Below are 10,513 nucleotides of genomic sequence, written 5' to 3'. Positions count from 1 at the left end.
CAAATAAATTTATTATTTGTATTTGAATAGTTTAGTTGACAATATGTGCAATTTATCATTTGTATTTATATAAAAATAAGTATATGAATTAAAATTAATATGAGTTGTGGTGCAGTGGATGGGGCTGCTCCACCCTTAACCAGAGGTCATGGGTACGACCCTGGGAGAAACTTTGTTGGGAGCGCTACCACCTTAATGGGCCCTGCAACGTCCGATCCGAATTAGTCGTGACTTCAATACAAGCACCGGACACTGGATGAAAAACCAAAAAAAAGTATATGAATTAATTGTATTTTCTTGAGACTAAAATATATATGGCTGAGGATCTACATAGCCCTCGAATTATAAATATTGGGTGAATATAAATCAATATGCGCTTATGGTATTTTCGTTATCATAAAAAAAAAAAAGGAAACCAAAAAAAAGAAAAGTAGAAAGAGAGGTAGAAGTTAGAGATAGAAGAGAGAAAAAAGCGTAAATAAAGAACTGAAGAAAAAAAATGCAAAAAAAATTAAAAAGAAAAAATAATGAAAAAGGAGAAAAGGAAAAAGAAAAAAGATGATGGTGAAAACAAATATATTGAGTGGTTACGATATTTTAGTCATTATCCATAATTTGTATTCGATTTAATCATGTTCTTCGAAAATAAAAAAAATATAAAACATAAAATACAACCAAAAAAGCAAAAAATGAGAAAGAAGTAAAAACGAAAAAATAAAAAATAGAAAAAAAGAAGACTAAAAAGGAAAAGGAAAAGGAAAAGAAAGAAAAAAGAAAGAGAAACAAAGGGCACATGGTAGAGATAGGAGAGAGAAAAAGAAAAGAAAACTAGAGGCTACATATAGAAGAGAAACAAAAAAAATTAAAAAGAAAAAACTTTAAAAAAAAGAAATGAAAAAAAAGTCAAGTTAATATGATATAGAAGTTTTAAGTTTTTGACTTAGGAGTTAAAGTGAGTTGAAACTATTTTTACTCAATCCATATTTGACCAAATCCATATTTATATGGGCGGATTGAAATTCAAACCATTTTTGCTCGATCCATAAATCCAATCCAATCCGCCCGTTTGACACCCCTAGAACTGCATATGTTATAATAATTGCTTCTAGCCTGGTGCTAAAAGAATTTTCATGGTTAATATTTCTGTTACCCAGTAGTTTCAATTCATATAATTAGATTAAGAAAGCTGCCATTTTCTGGGACAGCGGTAGCTTCCATAGGGAAGCCCAGTGCACCGAGCTCCCACATCAGATCTCTTGCAAGTTGCATGCAGCCTTACGTTGGGTCTATTTTTAATTCGAAGATGAGGCCTTTTGGTATTATTTCTGACTTACGACTTTGTTGTTCTTTCAATGCTAGGGTGGTTGCGATGAGGAGATCAGTTTGTTTCTATACAGAGGACATGTCAGCAAAGAGAAAATCCAACAACTACGAGGGAAAGAAACTGGACTACGAGACCATGGTGAGCTGATTAAAGTGCATGTGGTTCCATATGATAAACTATGGCGTGCAACAGCTGATGCAAAGGCTGTGTGTGCCATTGCCCTCTACGAGATGGCTAAAAGAGATGGGCTATTGCCTTCATCAATGAGTTAATAGTTTCTCCTCCGCTGTATATCAACTTACATTATTGTAAATTGCCAAAGAGATGCCGATTCTCTATTTTAGACAAGTCGCTTTCTACATCATGAGCATTCTGCTGTTGCTTGGTATTAAGATTTTGTACATCGACGCAACTGTTTTGCGTAGAACACAATTCTATCATTTCAAGTAATCGTTTCTCCCTCTTAAATGTGTTCCTGGTATAGATAGTAAATTGGAATTGAGACATTGAAATTTGAGTTTGATGCTTTGTATAAAGCTCAATTCACTAGCTTTCACATTGAAACGAAGGGAGAATTGTTGAACAGGGACTGAACAAATCAGTAAGCAAATGATGACATTTATTTAAATGCATTAGTGTGTACTCCATCCAACTAAAAAGCTTCATGGTTGTGAAAATGATACAGATGTAAGTAGTATACAACGATCAAATGATTCTAAAGAAAACACACTGTTCAGAGTTTGTTGGTTGCTTCCCAAATAGTTGTACCATCACAAGTGCAAAGTTTCTTGTAGTTCTCACCAACTCCTGCACTTCTAGCTATAACTGCGGCTTTAAGACCTGGGTCTGATTTATCTTCAGTAGCATACACCGCTATAGCTCTCCCAATCAGGTCTGCAACTCTTAGCTTCTCTTTAGCACCGGAATAAAATGCTTCGCCTTTCTCGTCAACTTCCAGTGTTCCCAGATCACCGAGTGGCTGAAAAATGGAAGAACACATAAGTGCAGTTAATAGTCTGTCTGGTGCAACATTTTCCAATACAATGCTCGGTGCTAGGGGAAAGAAGCAAATAGATCAGTACCTAACAGTCATTATAAAATTCATCATGAAAAAAGAACTATCAGGGGAAGCCATTCCCATTCGAGGGAAATGGAACTAGTAAGGGCATGCACCATTTTATCCATTAAATCACCTTCCATTCGATACTTCCCCATTACGTTTGAGGCAAAGCAAGGAGAACAAAAGTTGCATGTAAGTTACCAGCTTACACCTAGTACCCACTCCCCAGAACAAGAAAGCAAGGGGAAAAAGGAAACCACTTAGAAGAGAAGTGCTTTTGCATGTTACTTACTGGGCTATATAATTTCCCAGTACTAGCTGCCCCCCTTGTCAAATCACCGAATTCATTAATTGACCAGGCATGCTTTCCAGGTGACAGTCCACTGAAGTTCGCTTCAATCCTAGTTAATTCCATATTGACTTGAGCCAAACGAACAACACCAAAAATATCTGGCCCTTTGAATTCGGAAACCGCAGCAGATATAAGGAAATCTACACATCATGGTTAAACATATATAAAAGTTAGATGCATCACATCAGAAATATAGCAGATAAAGCTGAAGCTCATGAGAGAAGTGCATAAGTTGATAAGATCTTCTTTTGCACTCTTCTTTCACTTCAGCACTTGAGAAGGCCATAGTATACTATAATCATAAGCATACTTAGTTCTGCTCATCCCCTTAACGGAGGTATGAAAAAATAATGCTTCACAATTTTTCTATAACACTGAGGAAACATGAGAGATACGATTAAATAAGATTGGAACATACCATCCGGTACTCCTTGTCCAATCAGACGGGCTTTCCGACCTGTTTGCTCCAAGGCTTCAGTCATAGTCTTCACAGGTGAAGATCCAAGAATCCTCACTACTTGATTATCAAGGTCCACATCAACATTCTTAACTCCTAAAAAGCCACACAAAATATCTCTTTCAATACGAGAACAAACTAATGGATTAAACAAACAAAAAACCTTGTCAGAGCTTACCTTCAACAGTCAGCAATTTGCTTTTGACTGCATTAACACAGCCTTGACACGACATGTCCACCATAAATTCTGTCTGTGACCAAGTTGTCAATACAATCAGATTAACATGGAGAAAAACAATAATTATGCAACATAATGTATCAAGCTCACAAAGAAACCAATTAAACCAAAAGGAAACCCCAAAAACGAAACCCGCTCCAATAACCAACAAAAATGGGCTATCAGAGACATAAACTGGTGCATCAAAGCCATCAAGATTAAAAGATACCCCAATTGAAGGTTAAAAAACCATTAAAGGTCATCATCCTTGACAAACTAATCACATTTTCACATTACAGCCAGCACTATCAATTTACCTAAGCAATTAATCAAGGAGAAAAGAACCTCCTTGTATTTTTTTAACCCCTCCCAAGGAGCTCCAACCCTTTTTTTGCTCCATTGGTGACTAGAACCCACAAACTTAAGATTGGAGGAGACGGGTGCTTACCATCCGAACAACTCCCTCTTGTCAAAGAACCTCTTGTATTATCGGCGAAGATAATTCAAAATCAGAACTAAAGATTTATTGACAAGTGTATTGTTTGTAGCAACATTATATAAGGCTCCGCGTCGCTTCTTACACAAAAATGTTAGCTGATCCACCAAAAGCAGAGGAGAAAAAGATTGGTCCTAGATTGCTATTGTACTACTCTAATTGTACATTTCCTTATATCAAATGTTGTACAACTCCTAGTACTATCCAAAGTACAAAGTTACTAAATTTACCATAATTAGACTTCATTGCCAGTACAAGAATCCCTATTTATTCTACAGCTCCACATATGCAGAAAAAACACCAACAATTTATTCGTTTTCCTCCAAACTCGAAACAAAAAACTACATAGAGATTTTCCACGGAACAACTCACCAGCAACTCAGGCAAAACGACGCCATTCTGCAAACGAAAAACCACATTATCAGAACTATAGCATCAATTGACAGCAAATCAACAAACCAAAGAAAAAAATAAATTAAATATATTAGTTTCCCATTGTAGATTAAGAAGCACACTTAAAAGTATCTCGATCTTTCAAGTTCCATACCTAAAATAAGGTTTGTGAGTTTTCTACCGAAACTATCACTAATTATTTATCAAAACACACCTCAAACGGAAAAGTGAACAATTCATTTGAGGTGTGTTTTGATAAATAATTAGTAATAGTTCAGTTAGGAAATTCGTACACATGATAGTAAAGGTATGAAACTCGAAAAATCAAGATAATTTTAGGTGTACTTTTTTATTATTACTAACTTTCACCAATCACGTAAGCTCCTAATATACCTTTTAATTCAAAAAATAAAAGAAACGAAGGACAAATAATTACGTCGGAGGTAGTTAGGTGATTGGAAGAAAGCGCATCCATGTGAAGAGCTGAAGGAGGACTCGATTTTTGTAGATGCTTCGCGAAGCTTAATTGGAGAATCGGATTCGACTTAGAAATTGAGCTAGATTTTAGATTTTTCGATGAATGTTCTGAAGAAGATGAAGCAGAGGAAATTGAAGAAAGAGCAAAAGCAGCAGCTGGAACAGCAGCAATGGCGGTTGTTTTTGCAGTCACAATTGACCTCAAAAATGCCATTTTTATTTTTGAAACTTTATTATAATTAATAGTAATATACAGTGTTTGGTTATTATTTGAAAAATGTTTTAACACTCCCGAAAGAGAGAGAACGCAATCTGTATTCTAGAATCATCTGTTGGGTATTTCCAATTTTGTATTTTCCTCGGGGAGTAAATTTGTATTTTGGTATTATAATATGGCAGGAATTATATTCGCAAGACTCAAATCCTTAAATAATTTATAGAGTCGAATCTCTCCATAATAAAATCCTTAAATAATTTATAGAGTCGAATCTCTCCATAATAATATCATTTGTCTGAAAAGTTATATTAAATTATTATTTTATATATATACATATATTGACTTTTTATTATAACGAGTGTCTCCAATGAATATTATTATTATTATGGATAGAATGTAATATTATAACAGAAATAAATTATAATAAAATATATTATAATAAGAGGTTGTTATAGAGACGTTAAACTGTATATCTTTTTAGGTGTAATTTTATTTGTTGTTAAAAGTATAAACATTAAAAATAGTATAGCCTATGACTAGGGGTATACATAGATCGGGTTAATTCGGTTTATATTAAAAAAAAAATCAAATCAATCATGTGGGTTTATTAAAATTATAAACCAAATCAAATCAACATAAAATTGATTTTTTTGGTTTAGGTTTTAATTGATTTTTTGGATTTTTTTTTTGTTTTTTTTATTTTTTTGGGATTTTTTATAATCTTTAGTTTTTACGATTATATTGTGATCGAAGAATAGATCAAATATGTTTCACTCAAGTGCTAATGAAAAATCATAATTATGAAAAAATGAGGAGCGAAAAACTCTTTTGAAACTAAAAAGTGAGATGAAGAGAGAAAAGTTTAGGTTTTAAGTTTATATTGGATTTTCGATCATTTAATTAGAAATTAATAGACAAATATTACAACTTAAAGGTCCAAATCTAAATATATATCTACATCTACTTTCAAATTATTGAAAATTACTAAAACTAGTTGAAAAAGTATTTAAAAAGTGGATTATAATTAATATTTTATGTAGAGGTAATACCCAATTACCCCTGAACTATACCCAAAAAGGCTATGACACATCTCAAGGGGGTCCTATTACTCTCTTGAACAAATTAAAAGTGTAATTTTGACACCTTTAGTGCCTACGTGGCACAACACACTGAAGTGTCCACGTAGGCACACGTGTGTGCCACGTAGTACTAAGGATGTCAAAATTACACTTTTAATTAGCTCATGGGGTAATAGAACCCCCTTTAAGTTGTGGTATGTCATAACCTTTTTGGGTATAGTTCAGGGGGGTAATTGAGTATTTTCTCTTTTATGTATAAAAAAATTCAAATATATATATTATGTCGGTTTGATTCGGGTTTGGTTTGATTTTTTTTGGTTAACACCAAACTAAATCAAGAATGGTCGTTTTTTTTTTTTTAACACCAAACCAATCAAACCAAATCATAAGTCGATTTTTTTTCTTGATTTGGTTTGGTTCGTCGGTTAGATTTAAAACTTGTAATTTTATGTGGTATGTTTCCTTTATTCAGCTACTTGGGCTGTATTAAGTTTTATTGGGCCACATAATTACCCATGATGTGGGCTGCGCCATTTGTTGGGTTGATCCAACATCTGTTTTGAAGTTTAATTCCAATAAAATAGGCCCAAGTGAATAGATATTCGAAGTACAAACATATACGAGTGAAGTTTAGTCCTTTTTGTATGCGTTTCAGGTACATACTGTTGAAGTTCAGCCATATATTAGTGAAATCAGTTATTTTTGTCCCAAATTCAATCATATTCACTTGAGTTTTAGGCAGAAATACATGAATTTCAATCATATATGATCATATTTTTTTTTTTATCTGAAGTTAGGTCCTGTCAAGCGTAACTGCGAAACCTTATTTCTGTTTCATTGATCAGACCATAATTTCTTTTCTGATGCAATATTTCTTTTGAGAGGAAGATTCTTTAACAGCTTTCCTTCCCTTTTAAAGATGCAAAATAAATAAATAAAATATCAACCAAACATGGATTGAAACGTCGATGCTCATTACAATACGTATTACATTCACTCTTAATAGACTGAAATAAGCTAATTAACAGTCAATTTTAAGTTATATATACTATCAATAAAAAATATTTACACAATCAAATCACTTAATAGATAATTACACGTGATTTTATTATTAATAAAGAATAAATGATGATTAACCTGCTATTGTTAAATTACACTAAAATGATGGGAAAGTCTTTCATGCCGTTAATGCAACGGGTCAATGAAATAAATAAAGGAAACCTATAAAGGTTATGAGAAGATATTTGCATTAAATTTTGATGGATTCATATCCTCTATTTCAAAAAGAATTATCAATTTTAATTTGGCATGGAGTTTAAGAAAATAAAGAAATTTTTAAATCTTGTGCTCTTAAATTAAAATTGTGGCAAATGTACCAAAATATTTTTTAATTTTCTGGTCTTAAGCAAAAAAAAAAAAATCATACTTTTTAAAATGAACTAAAAAGAAAAACAGATTATTCTTTTTAAAACGGGGGGAGTATATAATTTCTAACATGTTGCCCACTTGTGAACGCAAAAGGTCAATTATTCATTTGTGTCATGAATATCTTTAAAACTATGAACAACTTTATGTACTACTTTGACCCCAAAAGAAGAAAAAAAAAAAAGGATCGTAAGTCGTAACACGTTTAATTTTGACAAACAAGCGGGTTACTTGATTTCTCCTGAATAATTATTACCTCACAAAGTCACATCTACTCTGGATTCAAATTAACTAGTAGTAGAATAATATAAAATTAACTCGTACTTTATGCACTTATTCCACATTTTAGATTGGAAAAAAGAAGAAGAGAAAACTAGAATGGCCAATCTTGTAGTTTCACTAGACTAAGACAACTGAAATTGGACTTCTTACAGAGTGCTTATTAGAAGTCCATTTCAAGAATCCCTCAACAGCCTCAGTGTTTGAGCTGTTAGTTGTCTTGGAGAATGTCACTTGGTATGTTAACTTCTGGTTCAACTGGGAGAAATTTAGCTCGGAGGGTTCAACTTTCAAGGCAACTCCTTTTGGTGAAACTATCTCCACCTTGTAAGATGATGTAGGGTCACCAACGTTGGTCACAGTTCTGGTATATGTCTGAGGAGTTGATCCAAGTCCGAATATGGAAAATGAAGGATAGTTCAATTGTGCTTGAGGGATACTTTTCACCTCCGAGCAATTCACCTTGCGTTGTAACAGATTCCCTACCTGTCGATTTGTGTATTTCAAACCACATAAATAAGGTAGATAGTCCTCGAATGGTGTATCGTAAATTAGTCCTGGATCATGTGCTCGCGATGGATTAACATGTCCTGCACCAATTGCAAAGATATCAGCATGAACGAGCCTTTCGTCTAGTATTGGACTATTGGCAAGGTTTAATATGTCAGTGGTTGTCATCATTGCAGACTTAATAGCAGCAGGAGACCAATCAGGATGTGCGCTCTTCAGCAAAGCTGCTACGCCACTAAGGTGAGGGCAAGACATTGACGTGCCCGATATAATATTGAAGGTGGATTTTGTGTTTTTGTTGTCATCCACGGAGGTAGGCCAAGCAGCAAGGATATTAACACCAGGACCAATAATGTCTGGTTTCAAAATGCCAGGACTAGCTTCACTTGGTCCGCGAGAAGAAAATGAAGCAACTATGGGAGCATTTTTATCTCCGATTATCGTTCCTTGGAATGTGATTGTAGCAACAGGGTTCAATGTTGAGTTCATATAGGCAAGAATTTTTGATCCATCTGCATATGAAACATCCATTGCTGGAAGAACATGAGGATCAGCTGCTTTGATGATACCGTGACTTGGCTGATTGATGACAATCATGCCAACACCTCCGACATCCTTCACCGCTTGTCCTTTATCGACATGGGCAATGCCACCACCTCCCAAACATATGACTATCTTTCCTTTTATAGCAGGGTCAGTAAGTGACCCTGGTCCGCAATAAGGGGTTTCAAATTCATCACCTGCATTTTTTCCAGCATCAAATAGAGTGAAGAATGTTGAATTAGAAATCTTTGGCTTATAAGCAGATTCTCCTTCAAATGCTTCTCCATTTCCAAGCTTCACAGTTGCTTTTATCTTTCTATCGTGAGTGCTAGCGCCTACTGTAAGAATCCACGGGGCTGCATTTCCTACTGAGCCACTGAAAGGACCATTATTGCCGGCAGAGCAACTTACAAGAATACCTCTTTCTGTTGCACTATATGCGCCAAGAGCAATAGAATTACTATGGAAAGGATTCGTACGACTTCCACCAAGAGACACAGAAAGAATATCCACACCATCATCTATAGCTGCATCCATGGCGGCTAAAATATCAGTGTCAGCACAACCATCAGAATTGCATACCCTATAAATGGCTATGTGGGCAAAAGGGGCAACACCAGCAGCAGTGCCATTAGCATTTCCATATACATTGGCACCATTCACAAAGGCTCCTGCAGCTGTGCTTGCTGTATGTGTACCATGTCCATCATCATCTATCGGTGAACCATTGGCTAGTTGGTAAGACCTGGCTCCTATGAGCTTGTTATTACACTTGTTTGTGAAATTGGACTCGCAAACTCCCTTCCATTTAGCAGGTGAAGAAGGCATCCCAACATCGCTAAATGAAGGATGGTCAGGAAGAATTCCACTGTCTATAATTCCGATGATCACGCCTTTCCCATAGTTGGAATCTTTCCACAAGCCCATATTTTGTTGCAAACCAAGAAAGCTTGGAGTATGAGTAGTTTGCAAGGACAAAATCTCCTGTGGCTGCGCAGAGACAAAACCTGGTTTCTTCTTCATTTCCTTCAGTTGTAATGTAGTTAATCTTGCTGCAAAGCCTTTCATCACATTGTGATAGGAATAGATCAAGCTAGCCGGTTCTTCGTTTCCACTCGAGCTAATTCCTGTAGTACTTTTAGGCAAAAAAGAAAGGTAATAGCTCTCTAAAACCATTAACGATGATTGAGTAGAAATTAGGCTTTCAGGGGATTCAACATGGACTATATAAGTCTCGAGATCACTCTGAATACTAGGCCATGGGAAAGAACAAAAGATGAAAATAAGAAGGATTTTCAAGAATCCCATGGCTGCAAATGAGCTAAAGTTATAGCAACAGTACTTAATAATATTGTAATCGGAAAATGAATTTGATTAACTCTTGAGATTAGGAGCTATCTACATATATAGTGCTTTATCCTTGAACTGTACACATTCTTTTTATTTAGCTCAACTTGCAAAATTAAATTGTTAAACTCAGTGTGTGAAGCGTATTAATTACTTTTATCAACAGCAGGCCCTTAGTTTCCTATGTATCATTATAGTGAAAGGGACTAGAATAATATTCTGGTTGAGCTATATTGTATAAATTATAATAACATAGGTAAAGTTGGTATCATTTCTTTGTAACACACCACATATTCTACACTTGCACTATAGTCTATAGTTGATCACTCATGTACTG

The 10,513-nt window shown here is 34.8% G+C and overlaps 3 protein-coding genes across 4 annotated transcripts in view; 1 reads left to right on the top strand and 2 right to left on the bottom strand.

Moving 5' to 3' along the window:
- Nucleotides 1-1,792, top strand: part of LOC107866998 (nudix hydrolase 14, chloroplastic) — a 9,646-nt gene extending 7,854 nt beyond the window's left edge. The window contains exon 7 of the mRNA XM_047415215.1: nt 1,360-1,792. Within this exon, the coding sequence (XP_047271171.1) occupies nt 1,360-1,596 (237 nt within the window). The 3' untranslated portion in view covers nt 1,597-1,792. The remainder of the gene's footprint in view (nt 1-1,359) is intronic.
- A 134-nt stretch (nt 1,793-1,926) lies between these two features.
- Nucleotides 1,927-5,215, bottom strand: LOC107866983 (copper chaperone for superoxide dismutase, chloroplastic/cytosolic). Of its 2 annotated transcripts, XM_016713054.2 has the most exons (6): nt 4,736-5,215; nt 4,279-4,305; nt 3,372-3,444; nt 3,155-3,289; nt 2,677-2,876; nt 1,927-2,303 (listed from the first exon to the last, which is right to left on the bottom strand). In XM_016713054.2, the coding sequence occupies exons 1-6, from the start codon at nt 4,988-4,990 to the stop codon at nt 2,058-2,060; spliced, it is 936 nt and encodes a 311-aa protein (XP_016568540.1). In that variant the 5' UTR covers nt 4,991-5,215; the 3' UTR covers nt 1,927-2,057. The 2 variants fall into 2 exon arrangements, with proteins under 2 accessions (XP_016568540.1, XP_016568548.1); XM_016713062.2 differs by lacking the exon at nt 4,736-5,215 and having other exon boundaries at nt 3,859-4,305.
- Nucleotides 5,216-7,706: 2,491 nt separating this feature from the next.
- Nucleotides 7,707-10,440, bottom strand: LOC107867007 (subtilisin-like protease 4). The gene has a single exon (XM_016713087.2). The coding sequence runs from the start codon at nt 10,135-10,137 to the stop codon at nt 7,897-7,899; it is 2,241 nt and encodes a 746-aa protein (XP_016568573.1). The 5' UTR covers nt 10,138-10,440; the 3' UTR covers nt 7,707-7,896.
- Nucleotides 10,441-10,513: the final 73 nt, after the last annotated feature.

This window comes from Capsicum annuum, chromosome 1, assembly GCF_002878395.1.
Source record: "Capsicum annuum cultivar UCD-10X-F1 chromosome 1, UCD10Xv1.1, whole genome shotgun sequence".
NCBI classification, from domain to species: Eukaryota; Viridiplantae; Streptophyta; class Magnoliopsida; order Solanales; family Solanaceae; genus Capsicum; species Capsicum annuum.
This window is presented reverse-complemented; position numbering and strand designations above follow the sequence as displayed.